This window comes from Schistocerca nitens, chromosome 2, assembly GCF_023898315.1.
Source record: "Schistocerca nitens isolate TAMUIC-IGC-003100 chromosome 2, iqSchNite1.1, whole genome shotgun sequence".
In the NCBI taxonomy this organism is placed as follows: domain Eukaryota; kingdom Metazoa; phylum Arthropoda; class Insecta; order Orthoptera; family Acrididae; genus Schistocerca; species Schistocerca nitens.
The window spans coordinates 629,073,236-629,093,696 of record NC_064615.1 but is presented as its reverse complement, the minus strand read 5'-3'; the positions used below and the strand labels follow the sequence as shown (position 1 = coordinate 629,093,696).

The window sequence follows — 20,461 nt, the reverse complement described above, 5'->3', positions numbered from 1 at the left end:
CTAGTTTCAACGCTAAATAACTCTGAAACGGCGCAACGTATCGAATTTTTTTCTTAACATTTATGTCTGAGTACAACCTGCCCTGCAACATCCTTACAAGCGTTTCAGACATTATCTGACCACCCTGTAGAGACAGTGCGTCATAAAGTTTTATTAATGAAGAGTGCTGATGAAAAACATAGTTTGGTGACCTCAGAATCCTTGCGATGATCTTAGAACTCTTTCCAGTGTCCACAACGTCTGCTAAAACTACATTTTCACCTTAAACCGGATATTATGGGCATATCTGACTGCACACATACGACAAATTTGAACCTCTGCATCTTGGTAACAGACAATGATATCGAAAAATGTTTTGAAGTTTGCCGAGGACACCATCTCAAAAACATATGGCAAAATTTTCGACGATCTGCCATGAACAGAAATTTTAGTAGTGGCCATCGCAACAACTGGTACTTTTCGTACCCAAAAATCGTGGTTTTTCGCGGTTTTTTCGGGAATCACCCATTAACAAATGGTGATTTTATAAGCCACCTGAGATCTACCCTAGACCACATCTAATGCAGAAGAACCAAGCGATTTGCTGCATTCTCCTGGGCTGGATAAAGTACGTAATGTTTAAATTTTGACCCTGCACTGTAGAATAGCTAGATTATGAAAATTCTTCCGATAAATATACAAATGGTCGCTCGGCCGAGGGCTATCAAAAACAGTTAACTCCTTATTTCTGTGATCAATAGAACAGGAGATATGATCCCTGAAAAACGATTTTGAAACATATTAGTACCGTGCACTGTCGTGCGTGGACTGATTGCGTTGGTGAAGATATATTTAATGTTTAAGAAGAAATTACATTTTTTAACGTTTCATCCCAGTGAGTATTTTTTGTGCATCTGCAGTATTCCTGGAAATGCATTATGTTTAAATTATGATAAATCTTCAAAATAACAATAAAACTGGGTTGCCATACTTAAAGACGGGGCTCAATCACATATCTTTCCCCAGTCGCAGTCTTGTCTGTCAGCAGCTTTGGACGTAAGGCTGCTCATTCCGCATACACCACACAATTTGTCACATACTGGTCAGCATCCTCCTTCTGTGCCTCCTCTAATAACGCTCAGCAACTATTTGGTGTACCGTCCTGTGTCTTTTGTGTCCAAACAACGTATGATCACGTGCTTCTTTTAACACTTCCATCCATAGTGCAGTAGGCACTACTATGTGTGGCCCGAGCATCGCTGTCCTGCGTAACAACCCGACATTAATGACATACTGTGGCTCTGTTTTGAATATGTTGCAGTTTACATACGCAGTCTGTGCCTTCTGACGTTCCACAAGGCTCAGACCACGTGCTCATATTACACTGATCTTTCCGCTCATTCCACCCATGTTATCATGTTTCTTACCCGGTTTGTGAATCATTTCAAAGTCAGACTCATTTAGCTTCAATGCTGACCGTGTCAGCCTGCTTGATGGTACCTTTAAACCTAACAGCCGTGGTCTGTCAAATACATTGAATTTCTTATAATACAGATAACACCTGAAGTGTGTTACGATGTATATCAAAGTTAGTATTTCCTTATATGTGGTTGAGTCTCAGTCTTATTCAGTTTGCTTGAGCAACCGAATGATCCTTACAGTGTACTTCTTGGCTTATAATACACCTTATTGCCTGTTTGGAAGCATCACCCTCTAGAACACTAACATAGGGCTAACTGTTAATGTCTCCTTCAGTTTATCAAATGTGGCTTGACATTCCGCTGTCCACTGGAGCTCCAGAGCCTCCTTCAACAAGTGCATCAGTGGCCATGCAGTACATGCAGATATCATCACAAATATCCTATAGTAATAAGCTAATCTGAAGGATGGCTGTAGTTCTTTACTTGTCTACAGTGTCAGTAAACTTCACCGTGAAATCGTGGATCCATTTTCACATGTGTCTAAAGTAGTTGACTTCCATTAATGCAAAATGGTATTTCTTGATACTTAAAGTCAGGCAAGTGGATTACTATCACTTAAAACTTTTTTTAGTCATTGCATGTGTTTCTCCACATCCTTTGAAAATACAATAATGTCATTAAGATATACCATTTATTATCACAGTTTTAAATCTCTTAACATCCCATCTGGCCACGACTGAAACATTGACAGTGCATTCTTTAGGCCAAATGGCATTTACTGATAAAGACTCCAACGGAATGTAAATACAGTCTTCCGCTGATCCTGTGACATTACTTCCAATTGAAAGTAACCACTGTTCGGGACTGTTGTGAAAAAGTATTTGCACTGACTCAAGTTATCCAGGGTATCGTATATGCATCCATAATCATTCCACTGTTCGAGTAATGATAATTACAACAGAATCTATATTTCCTTGTGCACTCTACCGATTTTCGGGGAAAAAAATTACCGGTGTTCCACAGGGACTACTACAATGGTTTCCAAACCAGTTGTAATTACCTTCTGAGGGATAAAATGAAATTTGATGATGCCTTAAAGCAAAAGGATTTGATTGTGTTACAATCACAAAACTAAATAATTTTTAAAAGTTAATTACTAGTATCTCTGTTTTGAAATATTATAATACCGATCATATAAGTTACGAGTAAGTACATTTTTTTCAGATGTTAACATTAAAGTATGACACAATGTGGTGGAATTACAACTTGTGAAACAAATGTACGAACATCATCTTCCTCACAGACGACCCACTGCACGCATACTTCTCGCTTTTCATCAAGCATTTACGACAGTAGAATTGAGACATAAACATGACATATGCCAAACTTTCTCGCGAAAGTGTCTTCTCCGAGCTGCAGGCAGTTCCCACAATGGAACAGAAATTGCTTTATTATTTACTCGAAAAGAGAAAAGGAACTAATTGGCAGCACAAGACAACAGTAACTGCACTGCGCAACAAAATTAAAGGGTCTCTGTTTTGAAACCCCATCATTTTCTCCCTTTTGCGAAATTTGGTTAGACAGTGTCTGCAGCCTTCCTCTGTAATAGTGACAAACTATGCTGCCCTGCAACATCACCCGTTCGTTGACTCGGCGATACTTCAAACAGCGTGTCGTCGACTTGTGTAAAAAAAAAACAAAGGCTGGAGCTCAGATGTTCATGTGAGGTGTAAAGTAAGTTATTGATGTCACATCAGAACCAAATTTTACCATAATTTTGGCCGACGCCACCGTCGACGTACCACACCGTTGGAAGGTTGCCACACGTCCCCTTACCCACATCTGAATTCTTCACTTGATGTCTCTGCGACATCCAGCGCTGAAATCACGTGGTTTTCTTATGGGTGGCCGAAGAAAATAAATCAGATACACTGCTTCTCAATATCGATACCAAAAGGCATGAAAAGGTATCATGAAGGCTGTGAAATGTAACCACTGCTTCACTTGAGTCGTTCATTTCAACTAATTTCACAGTCGAAAACGATAGGTTGCAGTGTGATGTGCAAGAGAACGATGACCCCAATAACCTTTGCTACTGCTCGCACTTTCTTTATGATTCAACCCAGCCGGCCGGTGTGGCCGTGCGGTTAAAGGCGCTTCAGTCTGGAACCGCGTGACCGCTACGGTTGCAGGTTCGAATCCTGCCTCGGCCATGGATGTGTGTGATGTCCTTAGGTTAGTTAGGTTTAATTAGTTCTAAGTTCTAGGCGACTGATGACCTCAGAAGTTAAGTCGCATAGTGCTCAGAGCCATTTGATTCAACCCATCTCTAAGGACATTGCAGAATTGAAATGCTGTTGAACATGATCTCACTCGTTTGGAGTTTCCTCTGGTGTACAGGTTGGCACCGTTAGATACCATTCAAAACCATTCGACCATTGACCTTCGTCTGTGCGAATGGGCATAGGTTCCCTGAACTCTTACGGGAATCGTCACCTTAGTGTGCGCGAGTAATGAGTGGATGGCCAAATATCTATTAGGAACATTACGTATGTAATTCTTGAGTTTCTCCCGGCGTATTTGATAATCAAAATATCCACGGGTGTACTGCCGGTCTACAGTGTCCAACGGGCACAATATTTCGGCGATCATACATGTCGCCATCATCAGGTGAACTGACGGACTGAGCTCCTGTGAACGTGCCGGCACGGAGATCCGTACACTATGGCTGCTCAGGTGGAACTGGGTTCGGTCGCGGCGGCGGCGGATTTAAATACCCTCCGCCCGCGGCGCGCTCACTCCGCCGTCCGCGCCCCGCGCCACGGTCGCGCGGTGGAACAGATTGCGACGGCGTCTGAGATGACGTCGGTGTGATGGCTCCGTCCGCCGTGGTCGTCACAACTATACATTTGCTCGATTTACTCTTGATTAACCCAATCGCTGGTTCCCAAGCCTTGCTAAGATTATAGCCACAGTCACGATTTATGAGGTCGTCATTGGTGCGAATTTCGATGGCCTCTCTAACAACGCTGTCCCAGTATCTCGACGTCTGTACCAGAATCCTCGTGCGTTCATACTCCATAGCGTGATTTTCCGACAAACAATGTTCAGCGACCGCCGACTTGCTCGGATACATCAGTCGAGTGTGCCTCTGGTGTTCACGGCATTGATCCTCGACGGTACGCATCGTCTGACCAATATACGACTTGCCACATTGACACGGAATCTGGTACACGCCGGCCTTCCTCAAACCGAGGTCATCTTTGGCGCTCCCCACCAGTGCACGAGTTTTATTCGGAGGACAAAACACCGTTCCGACCCGGTGTTTCTTCAAATTGCGGGCGATCTTTCCCGAGAGTGCGCGTGTATATGGGATAAACGCAGTGCCTACCTCCTCCCTCGTGATTTCATCCATATCCACAGGTTGTGGTGTAGTGGTGGGGCGGAGAGCACGTTGAATCTGCCACTCTGAGTACCCATTTTTTCGAAATACAGTTCTCAGATGTTCCAATTCCTGGGGTAGACTCTCTGCGTCAGAGATAGTGCGCGCCCTATGTACTAGAGTTTTAAGTACCCCATTCCTCTGTGAAGGGTGGTGGCAGCACACTGATCTGTATTTGCACGCAGACAGCTGCCACCACCCTTCACAGAGGAATGGGGTACTTAAAACTCTAGTACATAGGGCGCGCACTATCTCTGACGCAGAGAGTCTACCCCAGGAATTGGAACATCTGAGAACTGTATTTCGAAAAAATGGGTACTCAGAGTGGCAGATTCAACGTGCTCTCCGCCCCACCACTACACCACAACCTGTGGATATGGATGAAATCACGAGGGAGGAGGTAGGCACTGCGTTTATCCCATATACAGGCGCACTCTCGGGAAAGATCGCCCGCAATTTGAAGAAACACCGGGTCGGAACGGTGTTTTGTCCTCCGAATAAAACTCGTGCACTGGTGGGGAGCGCCAAAGATGACCTCGGTTTGAGGAAGGCCGGCGTGTACCAGATTCCGTGTCAATGTGGCAAGTCGTATATTGGTCAGACGATGCGTACCGTCGAGGATCGATGCCGTGAACACCAGAGGCACACTCGACTGATGTATCCGAGCAAGTCGGCGGTCGCTGAACATTGTTTGTCGGAAAATCACGCTATGGAGTATGAACGCACGAGGATTCTGGTACAGACGTCGAGATACTGGGACAGCGTTGTTAGAGAGGCCATCGAAATTCGCACCAATGACGACCTCATAAATCGTGACTGTGGCTATAATCTTAGCAAGGCTTGGGAACCAGCGATTGGGTTAATCAAGAGTAAATCGAGCAAATGTATAGTTGTGACGACCACGGCGGACGGAGCCATCACACCGACGTCATCTCAGACGCCGTCGCAATCTGTTCCACCGCGCGACCGTGGCGCGGGGCGCGGACGGCGGAGTGAGCGCGCCGCGGGCGGAGGGTATTTAAATCCGCCGCCGCCGCGACCGAACCCAGTTCCACCTGAGCAGCCATAGTGTACGGATCTCCGTGCCGGCACGTTCACAGGAGCTCAGTCCGTCAGTTCACCTGATGATGGCGATATGTATGATCGCCGAAATATTGTGCCCGTTGGACACTGTAGACCGGCAGTACACCCGTGGATATTTTGATTACGTATGTAGATTGTGGACAGTTGGAAATGTGGGTCTCACGGGAAGCGTGCAAGGGGTAAGTCCCTGCAGTCGCGCTGTTTATCTGTGTCCTCGGTGGCTCAGAGAGATAGAGCGTCTGCCCTGTAAGCAGGAGATCCCAGGTTCGAGTCCCGGTCGGAGCGCACACTTTCAGCTGTCCCCATCGAGGTATATCAACAACACCTGTCGGCAGCTGAGGGTTTCAGTTACTTATCACTAATTTATTTATTTACAAGCTTCGTGGTCCGAGGCCCAGGTACATGAAAAACTGTACATTGCATTAAAAAGACAAAAATGCAATCTTAGTTTCAATAATAGCATAATATACAATTATTACATGAAAGTATATACAATGTAGTTCGAAAGTAAAATAATAACAGGTCATGTACGTATCTTTAACTTTTTAATGTAGAAAATATTAAATATGTGGAAAATTGAACGAGTTTCCGTACTGTTGTACATGTAAATTTACGATTTATTTTGTATTGTACTAGTGCTCTACCGCAGTTTTACACGGAAACACTAAGTGTCTGAGATCGGACAACTTGTCCGGTGTAGCGGTAATATTGTTTATGAGCCACTGTATAGAATTATGACAACGTAAGACAGTTGATTATCAAAGCAGCACACACCAGGAAAGTTCTCAGGAGGCACGAATGTTATCTGTCCCATATATAACCGACGTGTGAAGTGTCTGCCGTTCTCAGCTCGTGGTCTAGTGGCTAGTGGTGCTATCTCTGGGTTACGGGGTCCCGGGTTCGATTCCCGCCCGGGTTGGGGATTTTCTCTGGCCAGGGGTTGGGTGTTTGTGTTGCCCTCATCATTTCTTCCTCATCGTCATCATTCGTGACAGTAGCTAGATTGACTGTGTAAAAAAATACTGGAATGTGTAAAAATTGGGACTTTGTAGGGGGGCGCTAATGACTGCGCAGTTGAGCGCCCCACAAACTAAACATCATCATCATCATCATCATCATCCCATTCTGCCCAACTGCAGCAACAGTTTGGAGGTGCCACACCCACTTGCCAGCTACCCGCAGGCCTTTCCCCGCATTTCTCTTCGCACTCCTTAAATGTTAACTCTGTAACAAAAAGTTCGTTCTTATCAGCTTAATATTTGACCCATCCTGCATCACAGGAGAAAAATTAGCTCATGTTGGCCTCCCAGTAGCGATAGTTCGCGCTGGTGTGGCGCTGTAATCAGACGGCTTTACCCCAATCACTCTGCTAGACTACAATAGCATCGTTTTCACTGCAGCAAGGGACTTTAATTCATCATAGTTCAGCAAATTTGCATAAAAATATTTATAAATTATATACGTAAATCTTCCCTTAGAATCAGTGTATCTATTAGTGATAATCCTATCAAAATTCCTATAGTTTTTCCCGAGGTTAACCTGATCCTACTGATATAAAAAGTGGTAGGGCCCTTAATTTATACGTGTACGGAAGATGATGGATAGATATGTCTTACAGGTACTGTTAGTACACCTGCAGCACTAATACTCTCTCGTAGTATTCAAGAACCAAATGTTTAGGTTACAGCAGACGTGGGAGCAACACTTCTTTTCTCGGTCGGTAATGTGGTCTAGTAAATGTGTGTGTTGGCAGTAATGTGACTACCTAACGATGAGGGGTATGAGATTTAAATGCATAATGTTCTCACTGAACACTCCACTTTCATTACCAGAAGCTCCATCTCCACTCGCACGACTGCTGGTTCCTGTTCCACAGTTTGTATCTGCGACACACTACAAAATCCTTAATGGCACATTTCCTTGTATTGTACTAACAGTAGAACACGTTCTACTAAATGCACCCTGGCTCAAATTGAATGTTCTCTTGTAATGAGTGGTCGTTTCTGGCACGTACTAAGATATCGTGTCACAACATGATGTAAACTCCATTCAGAAGATGACGTCTCGTCCTGTAATCCAAACACATCATTTCAATTTTTCTTGTAGAGCATTCACCCCCTTTAAAGCAAGCATTAATTTCTGTTTAATGTGACACCATCAGCAACAAATCCGTTTTTATCAGGTGATGCAAACGAGGGAGATGGACCGATTGAAGAGATGTGGTACGGATCGCCAGAGGCTCCGGACTGGTACAAATTCGAAGCTGACCGCTCATCAGAGTTCAGCGACGTGGAAGAACGCATCGTCGGCGGCTCCGATGCCTTTCCAGGTGAGTGCTTCTCCGTCTTCAGACCTACTTCTGTAACGTATACGTTGCTGTTCGACTTTATGGGGGAATAGCAAGTGGGTTGAGGTGTGAATGGGAATCTGGATAGAGGACAGAGGCGGAAGGGTAGTCCATCCAGTTGTACAAAGCTACTGTTCCAGAGTGGCATAGTAGTTAGCACATCTGGCTAGTGAACAGAAGAGCTAGATTCGAATCCCAGCCTTGGTACAAATTTTCATTCGTCGCTTCAGTCTGCATAAATAATTATATATATCTCATATATACTTCTTTGTGTATGTCACGAAACTAGTCTTTCCCAGCCTGATAAAAGTCTGTCAGAGCCTTTTGTTTGTCAGCATCTCTACCTCATGAGTTTTATATAAACCTATATACAGCTCAGAGATCAACAGTGGAGAGAGTAGCTGATGTCAGAACCTGAATCGTCTATATAAGCAACACAGAGTACTGCTGTTGCGTCTTTATACAATACACGAAATTCAGTAGACTTAAAAAGTGAGTTAATAGAGTACTGATATTTTTCTTCACTAGAAGTAATACAATTATGTGATATTCAAATCACTCGATTTCTAAGGTGACATACCCATTTCTCACAGAACTGATGCAGAAGCAGTCGAGAGTCAGAAACACGTTTGAGATGCGATGCTATTGGAGAATGTTCAGATTTAGCACCTGTAAATTACGGTACTTACCATTAAAATTCCAACGCTATGAAGTTGACATTTTCCTGCATATGTAAATGATTAAAATGTTAAGTGCAACGACACAAAGTAGATTAGAGTAATGCCATGTATATTCTGTATGTAAGGACAGACTGTATAGCAAGTTTCTCATTCAGAAACCGCATTTGAATGTTGTTCGCTTCTTAGAAGACAGTGTTATGTTCATGTGTGAAGGAGGAACGTCCACCAACACGTGCAGCGGCAGGATTGTTGGCTGTCGAGGCTGCGGTTTGTCATTTGGCGATAGTGCTGCTCGCATTGTCGGGTTCCCACGGCTGTTATTCGAATATGCAATCGCTAACATCAGGAGCGTCTTGCTAGGCGCCATGCAGAGCCTTAACGGTCCCGCGTGGCTAGCGCTCGACAGGACAGACATTATTCACTTTTGTCGTGTAGATTATACAAACACGTCACGTACTTTGAGTCAGGAAATTGGTGGTTTGCAGCAAACAAGTATCCAAACCAGTGGGACGACTTCTGAAGCACAACGGTCTTAAGGCACGGAGACCAAAAACAACGCCGTACACGGAAATAGTAGCACGTCGTCTTTTCAGACGAGTGCCGATGCTGCTCACAGCACCACAATGGGCGTTTCGGCTTTTGGAGGCTCGAGGAGAACCAATGTTGCGACGTTGCATTCCTCATCGTCATAGGGCCTAACATCTCGCATGATGGTGTCAGAGAGTTGACTTTCGTGGCGTCACACCTGCTTCGTTCGCCGCCACCGCTCGTCATCATGGTATAAATCGTCTGCAGATGGTCGCGTTCTGACCGGAACTGATTACCACTACAAAAAAATATTTTGTTCAAACTGTTTTAGCCCATTTTATAGTATTCTAGCTAGTTCAAATGGCTCTGAGGACTATGGGACGTAACTTCTAAGGTCATCAGTCCCCTAGAACATAGAACTACTTAAACCTAACTAACCTAAGGACATCACACACATCCATGCCCGAGGCAGGATTCGAACCTGCGACCGTAGCGGTCGCGCGGTTCCAGACTGTAGCGCCTAGAACCGCTCGGCCACTCCGGCCGGATGAATTCTAACTAGACCGCTGATTTTGTCCAAGAGAAATGTGTAAAAAATTTCTGTACAAAATCTACACAGAATGAATTTCTCCTACATCAGATATACTGTATCACCGCTTCCTATGGGAAACTGAAACATTTCGTCTGGCATCTCGAGTGAAAGAAGCTGGATAACGTCCTTGACAACTGCCGACATTTCGACAGGTGAACACCTCGTCATTCGCAAGGGCAGAGGGCATGGCTAATTAGACCCTCGTTGGATTGGGTTGCATCAGTAAGGAATACAAAGGAAAATCAACAGACACTGTTACCAACTCGTACCACCACACAACCACAGATCCTTTCCGTAGATGATATTCCCAACAGCTTCGTCTGTTCTGAAGAAACACGGTGAGAAATGTGTTTTTCGGCTGCCGTTTAAAATCATGGCCCCTTTAGGGTTTGTAATGGATAATCTTAGTTTGCGTAAGAGGGGGGGGGGGAGGGGTCAAGTGTATCTCCTGCAGTTATGATACGTCATTCATACGTCATGGATTTAGGGCCGTTAAGGACTGGTCTATAAACCATGCATTTACGAAACATTACGTTGGTGCCGGTCATCCGATGGAATGAAACAACACAGTGACCTGACGTGCATTTCCAGTTACTGGGATAGTGTTATTAAGTAAGCTGTTATGATTAAACTATAAAGAGACATTCTAGATTGAGATGAAGGTATGATGCTTAAATTGTGCTTGGAATTCTATTCTCTCTCTGGTCAAGCAACAGAGCGACAGAGGTAACACTACTTGCTCACCTGTTGTAGGTTAGTAAATCACTACTAATAACGCATGACTCAATGGTTCAGTACATTAAAATTTGTCTGTACTAGCACGGTTGCCTGGCCAAGGCCTACATTCTTACGTATGAATCAGAGCATACACAAAACTCTTTAATTACTTAGCTATTGGCAGACATCTGTTGGATCTACTGCAAGTTATGACTCGAAACTATTACAATAATCAGTAAAAAACAAATGACAAAAAAATTTAGTGATCTTTGTCTGTGTGATGACTCTAGTTTTTTCAGATGGATGTTCATTATCTGCATACGCCGACTTTTAGTTTCTGTTTGGCTCGGCCCGCGAACCGAGGGTTTAAACTGTCATGTGTAGTGACCTCTCTATTTGCTTCTGACGGGAGTTCATCTGGCGATTTATTTATTTATTTAGCTCATGGCAACACAAATTGAACGGCAACTAACATAGCTGGACTTCATAACTGTATAAAATAAACAGAAATAAAGCACTAACGCTACAACTTAACATCTGAATTTTCAATTCATTCAAGGGATGCCTCTGCAACTTCAAAGAAATCTTCTGCAGCTTGTTAGAACGTGTTTGATGGCTTCATGTTCCTTAGCACTATTACATTAACACGCTCCTCCAGGCGTGGTAGCTCGGGTACTGGCAGGTGGCCGATGCGACGCCTAGTGTGTTCTGACTATCGGCGCCATCTAGTCTATGTTTTGTTTAATGTACGGGTCGGATTTGCCTGACTCCGCATCCGGGCACTCTGCAGTGAACGACGGCTGTGATTTAGCTGTTGGTTTATCTTTCTACCATTCTGTGGTGAAACTTGTGCAGGTAAGTGCATTTGTTTTCAATTTATCGTTCTTTATCTATAAATTAATTATTTTTAGGGTAATTACACACAAATTTTATTTTTATAGAAATGTCTCAAAACAGATGTGGACGTAAGACGAAATTATTTCCTGTTGAAGCTAAATTTGTGTGCAATTACGCTGGAAGTAATTAGTTTATAGATAAAGAACGTTACATTGAAAACAAATGTACTTCCCTGTACAAGTTTCGCCATAGAATGGTAGCAAGACAAAGCAATAGCTAAATCGCAATCGTCGTTCGCTGCAGAATTTCCGGGTACGGACTACGCAAATCCGACCTACACAGTAAACAAAACATACTGTAGACTAGACGGAGCCGATAGTGAGAACACGCTAGGCGTGGCGTCGGCCACTTGCCGTTCCCGGAGCTACCACGCTTGGCGGGGCGTGGGCACCGAAAACGTTAAGAATGTGAAGCCTTTCCTCGTTGGTGCAGACTTTCTGTACAGATGCCACGGTCTGTACGAAGCCTCTAAACATTCCATGCACGTTGCGGTAGTTTAATGCTGACTGTCCTTGTAGTGGGTCTTACGAGAGCTTGATATTTCCAGTAGGAAATGCTATTCCACGTCCCTGATCACTGTCTCTTCAAGCGGAAAGCTGCTGTTTGCTACGATTCTACCAGTATGATAGGTGACTTCCTAGCTATTATTCTGCTCATTCTAAATGCAGGCACATCAGAATGCATCGAGAGCTTGGGAATTTGAATTAATTTTTCATATTCCTTGAGAGGGGCGTTCTGTCTTCGAATATCACATGGCACAATGTGATTTAGAGATGGTAACCAGTTAAGAGGTGTAGAGGTGATGCATCCTGTTATCTTCCTCACAGCTGCATTCAGTTGAACATGGATTCTACATGTGAACTGTTAAGATATATTGGAGCAAAGTGTTCGGCACTCGAGTGGACGACTCTTAAGGAAGAACATCGTAGTGCTCTACCCATTGCGCAACATGAGGGCCGTCTCAATTGTGTACTCCTCATTGTCAGCTTTGCTGTGATGCTATCTATGTGTTTCTTGTAGCAAAAGGTTCTATCAGGAGTTACACCTAAATATTTTGGTAAGTTTTCATAGCGGAGGACTTGATTATTAAATACGATATTTTACTTGGCACTGGCAACTTATCGTTTAGATGAAAGCAGCTAACTTCTATCTCCGTTGGATTTGGTGTTAACCTCCCCTTGCTAAGTATTCATGCATTCCCATAAGTTACTTGAGTACTACACTTATTTAGCATCTCGAAACGTCGATACATTTTCCGATTTGTGTTATTCTCGTGTGATTGTTACTAGGTTATGAAACGCGACCTATGCACCCTGTATCATATTTCACTTTTTCTTTTAATATAATATCGAAACGAAGGTCCTAAGCGACTATGTATTCTCAACGTATGATTGATGTGGAGATTTGAATTCTTACTGACCAAACGTTTTTCTCGTTCTTCTTTCATGACAGAGTATGAGGGCCGCAACGGTCATCTTTAACGACTGGTTCAGTGCTAAATCAATCACAATATCGCTTGACATTTCATCTGCCTGTATGTGTTCGAAATATCAACTAAGTGAACTACTGAACATGATCTTAAGAGAGTTTCTTTTCCCTTTTAAGAGAGTGGAAAATTTCCTTGGATGTGTTTCCGATTACACACATATGCGACATAGAAATGTGAGAGAGCAATTAACATGCTACGCAATGTTTCTGGTTTATCACGAGGCTTGGACCCTAGACTTGGGGTTTCTTTGTATTGCATTTTGGTACGTCCATATATAGGATTACGGCTTCATATGTTTTGGTTCGACTCCAGACGCCAGTGATATAGCACTTGATATTTGACAAAATAAGTATTACGAATTTGTACATAAGTCATGAGACCAGCTTAACCAAGACTCTTCTAGTGGAATACAGTGGAAGATACAACTTCACGTACGAGGTAGATACGAGGCCTTTAAGTTTTTAATGAAACGTTTCCAAATAACTGATTCCACAAACGATACGGGATCATTCTGCTAGATGTTTTGTAGAACGATACTGCCTTCTTAAGAAACTTATTTTGTTAGCACACTGTACTTTGAATAGACGAAGTTTACAAACAGAGTGCTGTTTCAAAAACTATAAACTCATTTCAAACAATGCTTCCACGCATCATCTCTGCACTCGACGTCAGAATACATTAGAAATGGTTACCAAAGGAAATGAAAAGTAAATTATTGTCTGCCAGCGTACCTCAAAGCTACATGTATTCATACGTCTAGCTCAAAACATGCTGAAGGCACTGGATGAGAATTCGTTAATGAAAGAAGTGTTGACGGGTTAAACTCGGCAACCACGGCTGAGCTGTGTTGTCTTAGAAGGACTGATACTCATGTAAAAAATGTATTCTCAGAAACAATATTAATCCTCTTAGCTTCACGTTCTGCATTATTATAAAGAAATTTTTCTAATAATGAGACTAATAACTATCTGCTTTGTAGGACACTAGAAATTATGAAATTTCAGCCGGCGACTTCCTTTACAGCATTGTGATTCATTCCAGGATGAAGTGGAGCACCTATCACAACTGTCACAACAGATTAAAATGAGACACGTCGCTGACATTGTACCTACTCTTCCCAATTTACCGTGGTAATGGGGCAAGAAGTGAGTTGAATTTTCATAGTGACAACCGCCCTTGTCGGAGCCCTACTCGTGAGATTCTGATGTAATCGGAGACCTTGGCCGCCTGGTCTTCGGAGATCCAATGCGGTACCACGCACCACGGACATGTTACTGGAAGTTGTAGAGATGGGTATGCTCTTGCAACACATGGAGGGACTTTGGTTGCGATTAACGTTGTTGTAGTAGACTATATACGAATTTTTAATAGGAAGATGTATATGTGTGGTACAATCATTTACGCCTGAAGACATAATTTTATGTTGTATTTTTGTTTTCTTAATTTTGTGCCAAGTATGTCACAGTTTGACAATGGCATACATTTATGTATGTATATAAATGAACTGGCTGAATGTATTACTCAGCTGAAGGCCAGATCAAAACATAACAGAAAAATACTCTGGAGTTTTCCCTCGGTGGCCTCTCAGCGCCTGACTGGCAAACTGTCTCACGTTCTGTCAGTCGACACGAGCAACACACTTTCATGAGAACGTGGCGATGTGATCCATCAATTCATTTCGTCCTAATATTTCGTAGAAATCGATTTAAAAGGAAATGTGGTGTGGTAAGCGTTATTTCACAACCGAATAGGACAGAAGCCTTGATGCGTTTCTCAGTGATTTATTCTTGACCGGGACTGCTCTGGAAACAAGTTAGTAACGTAATTGGGCGAAAAGAGGATGCTGAATGCTCGGTGTTCGTGAATGAGACAGCTAATAACATTTTCGCTCAGTATTACGGGAAGACTGAAACTGAATCATACGTTCAGGTCTAAACTTTCAACTGGCTGCTTAATCAAATATTCCACTTACTCTTCATACGTGACGGTGTAGAATTAATACGATTTTTTAACATTTTGCGTACATGGTCGACGTAGTGTATCCTCATCTTTTCTTTCTTACTAAATATGGAAGTAGTATTGAGTATTCTCCTTCAACAGGTCAGTTCCCGTACGTGGTATCCCTGAAGTCACCGGACGAGTCCGGGTTCCAGCATTTCTGCGGGGGCTCCATTCTGACAGAAGAGTGGATTCTCACTGCTGCACATTGCATCATCAACCTGAATGTCTCTGATTACGTTGTAAGTATGTGACAGCAAACAAACTCACGCCTTAGGAGATTACTGGCTTCCCTCCTAATAGTGTACAGCACCTCCTCCTTTCTTGATATCAGCTAAGAATGTCTGTTGTACGGAATGCAAAAGGTTCTGGATGTAAAAAAATTCAATAACCAGTCATTCCTGGTACGACGTATGCAATTCGGTTATGTAAAAAAATTCAATAACCAGTCATTCCTGGTACGACGTATGCAATTCGGTTAGGCCAAATGCTTCGTGTTTCGTCTACGTATGCTATTCTCAAACAATAATTATAAAAGAGATACGTACGAAAATAAAAGGGAAAAAGAGTATACAAAAATGTACCGTTCTTTAATAAACGAGGACCTGGCTACTAATTAATAAGAAAACTCCTCTTAGGAACAAAAGACATCTGAACACTTCGCGTTGTATTATTTGGTTATATTATTTGTTTTCAGTCCACCCTTCGTGGTCTCGGGTTCGATTCCCCGCGGGGTCAGGGATTTTCACCTGCTCCGAGATGACTGCTTGTTGTTGTGTCGTCTTCATCATCCATCCCCATTACGGACGGAGGAAGGCAACGGCAAACCACCTCCACTAGGACCTTGCCTAGTAGGGCGGTGCGAGTCTCCCGCATCGCTCCCCTACGGTGTGTCACGACACATGGGACCTCATTTCCATTTTTGTTTGTTTTTAGTGTTCCGTGCGTCAATCGCTAAAAACGGAACCCTTATAGGATCACTCTGATGTAAATCTGTCTGTCTGTCTGTCTGTCTGTCTGTGCGACTGTTAAGAATCTGTTTTCTTAGGATCAGGTAGACGTCTGGATTTGAAACTTAGGTCACATACTAAAGTAAATGCTCTCTTGATGGTGTAATAAATTTAAGCTTTTAAGTTAAAGCAATCAAAAGATACGGTCATTTATGCCACGTATTTAGATAATCGCAAACTTACTCATCAAAACCTATAAAAACTTTCCATTGACCTAGAATTGTCAGTATCGATATCGGTAACAGGCAAAAATCATAAAGATTTTGTTTAAACAAATTTCGGGGCTGCAGCCGGTCCTCGTTCAATACTTCGCACGATATTTCAACTGGGAACCTGCCAGTTATCTTCAGGTGAGCCGTCGCAGACTGGCGAAAACTTTTTTTTTCCTTTCTTTATTGTATTTCAATTCCCCATCGGGGCGGGCTGGTAGCAGCATATGTGCTGCTCTTCAGCCGAAAGACATAGAACAAACAATAGAAGATAACTAAAAATAACAAAGGAGAGAATATGGTGAACATAGATATAAAAAAAGGGGGAACATCATGGAAGGCAATAGACAAAAATCGGGGTGACTGTAAAATGGAGATAAAAAAACTGTTTAAAAGTAGCACACACAAAAGGCCACACACTGCGACAATTAAAAGAACGCAAGGCACAGTATGAGTGGAGCATAACAGGTATCGACGGATGGCGTAGCACATATGAAACACTGATGGCGAACCTCAAGGCAGTACACAATTAAAATCACACCTCTTAACGCACAGGAGAAACAGCACTAAACAACACTGATGTGGCACAGTGACGATGATCAAAACAGAGGATCTGCCAGGCGCAAGGAGATGAGGGAGACCGGAAGAAGGGAGGGAGGGGAAGAGATGGGGGAGATGAGCGGGGGGCGCGCTGAAGAGGGCCAGGTAGGGAGGGATGTGGGAAGGAAAGAGACAAGTATGGGGTGCAGGGTCTCAGGGGAGCGGGGGAAGGAGGAAAATCCGCTCTGGGAGAAGGAGGGAAGAGGAAAAAGGGGACCCTGGGGACGGGGGGGGGGGGGGGGAACAAGGCCAGGTTATAGTTGGAAGGAAGGGTAGATGTCACGGCGAAGTTAGTCATCCGGGAGGGGGAGGTGTTGGAAATTGCCCTGATGAAGGAGATGGAGGGTGTGGTGGTGGAGAGAGGGAGGGATACAGCGATAGAGGCGCGGCAACGGGAGGGGGGTGGAGAGGAAGGAGGAAACCAGAGGGTGTGGGGGATCAAGCCTGCAGACAATGTAATGGATGCGGAGATGTTGGAGGAACAGGAGGAGGTGGGGGAAGGGGATCAGTTCGTACAGGGGCCGTGTGGGGGAAGGAAGGCAAATACGCGGAGCGCATGGCGTTCAAGGATTTGGAGGGCCTTGTAAAAGCGGGTGGGGGCAGAGATCCAGGCAACACTGGCATAACAGAGGATAGGACGGATGAGGGATTTGTAGGTGTGGACGATGGTAGAAGATGCAATCCCCATGTCCAGCCAGACAGGAGTTTCAGAAGGTGGAGGCAGGAATGGGCTTTCTGCTGGACGCTCTGGAGATGAGGGGTTCAGATGAGGTGTCGGTCGAGGGTGAGGCCAAGGTATTTCAGGGTGGGGGTGAGCTGGATGGGACGACCATAAAGGGTGAGGTAGAAATCATGGAGGCGAAAGGAGCGAGTGGTGCGGCCTATGATAATTGCCTGGGTCTTGGAGGGGTTGAGACGGAGGAACCACTGGTTACACGAAGTGGTGAACTGGTGAAGGTGGGTTTGGAGGGTACGTTGAGACCGTTGAAGGGTAGGATAGAGAGCCAGGAAGATGGTGTCATCAGCATACTGGAGAAGGTGGACTGGTGGGGGTGGCTTGGGCATATCAGCTGTATACAAGAGATAACGGAGAGGGGAGAGGACAGAACCCTGGGGGACGCCAGCCATAGGATAAAAGATACGGGAGTTGGTGTTGTGGAGGGTGACATAGGAAGGACGGTGCGAGAGGAAGGAAGCGACCAGATGGACAAAATTGATAGGCAGGACGAAGGTTTGGAGTTTAAAGAGGAGACCGGAATGCCATACACGGTCATAGGCATTTTGGAGATCAAGGGAAACAAAAATGGCGGAGCGACGGGAGTTGAGCTGGAGGGACAGAAGGTGAACAAGGTTGAGGAGTTGGTCTTCAGCAAAGAAGGAAGGTCGGAAGCCACACTAGGTAAGGGGGAGGAGGTGGTGTTGAGCAAGGTGCTGATGGATACGGTGGGAGGATGGATTCAAAGACCTTACTGAAGACGGGGGTGAGGCAGATGGGATGATAGGAAGAGGCGGCAGAAGGGGGTTTGTTGGGTTTGAGGACTAAGAGGATGCGGAAGGTCTTCCACAGGTCAGGGTAGAGGCCAGTAGAGAGGATGACATTATAGAGATGGGCGAGGACAGTCAGGAAGGAATAGGAGCTTTCTCGAAGGTGATGGTAGGTGACACAGTCATGACCAGGAGCTGTGTTGCGTTTGGACTGGAGGATAAGTTTAATGTCTTGTGCTGTGATGGGAGTGTTTATGTCGGAGGGGGGCAACTGCCCCAAGTACTGCAGACTAGGAGCAAGTGGAGCGACCGAGGTATCGGCACATTCCATGACGGTGGGGAAAAGAGAGAAATCAAAGTGGGGATCATCGGGGATAGAGAAGACCTCGGAAAGGTGGGAAGCGAAGTGGTTGGCCTTACTGAGGTTGTCAGGAAGGGGGCGATCGTTATGGATAAGGGGGTAGTGGGGAGGGGAAAGGGAACCAGTAAGGCGATGGAAGGCGGACCAGTACTTGGAGGAGTTGATAGGGAGGGTGGCGTTGAGTCGTGTGCAGGTCTGGCGCCAGTCTCGGCGTCTCGTTGCTGTAATAAGGTTCCGTACGTGTCGCTGTATTTGCCGGTGGCGTTGGAGTGTATCCCTGTCACAAGTGCGCAGGAAGGAGCGATAGAGGCGGCGGGATTCACGGAGGAGGAAGACAACCCGTGGAGAGAGAGTGGGACAGTGGGGGTGGATGGTTTTAGTAGGAACACGGGCCTCCACGGCGTCAGTAATGACATTCTGAAGGAAGGACGAGGTATGGATGATGTCGTCAGGATGGCGATAGGTAAGAGTGTGGCTTTCAACCTGGATGGAGATGGAGTCCCGGTAGGCATTCCAGTTGCCACAGTGATAGTCATGGACGACTTTGGGAGGGGGTGCAGGGTGCGGAGCCGGAGGGGGGCGGTGAGCAGACGTTATGGTGAGAAGGACAGGGAGGTAATCGCTACCTGTGGGGTCAAGGACGGCGACAGCGATACGCCCAAGGAAGTTGGCAGAGGCAATGACAACATCGGGGGTGATGTCACTTTCGGGTCGGGTGTGCTGGGGAAGGGGAACAAGGTCACCTTGGATTGTGGAGAGGAACTGATGCCACCGCCGAAGGGCAGCAGGAGAGCGGCTATGGATGTTGAGGTCGGTGGCAATCACATAGGTGGAGAAGGTGTGGTCAATGTGCGAGATGAAGTCATAGGGAAGAGGAGCAGTGGAGCGGACATAGATGGTGGCACAGGTAATGGTGAGGGAGGGGAAGAAGACGCTAAGGATAAGGTGTTCAGTGGGGTCATTGAGGAGAGGTTGTGGCTGGACGGGGATATGCTTAAGGTGGCCAATCGCGACTCCACCCTGCGCTCAAGGACCAGGAGCGTCAGTGTGGTGGAGGATATAGGGAGAGGTGCGGATAGAATGGTGGGGCTGGAGAAAGGTCTCGTTCAAGAGGAAGGTGTCGACCTGGTGGTGGGAGAGGGTGTGCATGAGGAGGTATTTGTTGGAGTGGAAGGAGCGAATGTTCTGGAAGAGGATGCGATACTCGTGCCACGCCATGGCGGGAAGGAGGGGGGGAAGAGAGGGAAGGGAAGAGACTTAAACTAGGGTGTCGAGGCGGGTGAAGGTGAAGTGGGCTTGGTTGTGGAAGTAAGTGGCGAAGGTGTTCAGGTGGAAAACGGAGCGAGCGGGAAGGGAGATTTGTTGGAAGGTGTGGGGGGCGCTGAAAAGGGTGAATGTTTTGGAGTACAACGGTAAGGAACCGGATGATGTCCTCGGCCGTGGGGGTTGGACGGAGGAAATTGTTGGGATGGACAGGGGGATCGATGGGACGAACTGGGACTGTAAGCTCAGGGGTGGCTGGAGGGGGCTTAGCTTTACACTTGTGGGAGCAGGTGGGATGGAGGCCATTGCAGGTATTACAGGAAGGAGGAGCAGCGAGGTTGGGGCAGTTCTTAAGAAAGT

At 45.2% G+C, this 20,461-nt stretch overlaps 1 protein-coding gene across 1 annotated transcript in view; it reads left to right on the top strand.

Annotated features, from left to right (window-relative positions):
• Window positions 1–20,461, top strand: part of LOC126234526 (trypsin-1-like) — a 100,341-nt gene that overhangs the window by 15,175 nt on the left and 64,705 nt on the right. The window contains exons 2-3 of the mRNA XM_049943221.1: window positions 8,108–8,254; window positions 15,276–15,415. Coding sequence (XP_049799178.1) covers window positions 8,108–8,254; window positions 15,276–15,415 — 287 coding nt within the window. The remainder of the gene's footprint in view (window positions 1–8,107; window positions 8,255–15,275; window positions 15,416–20,461) is intronic.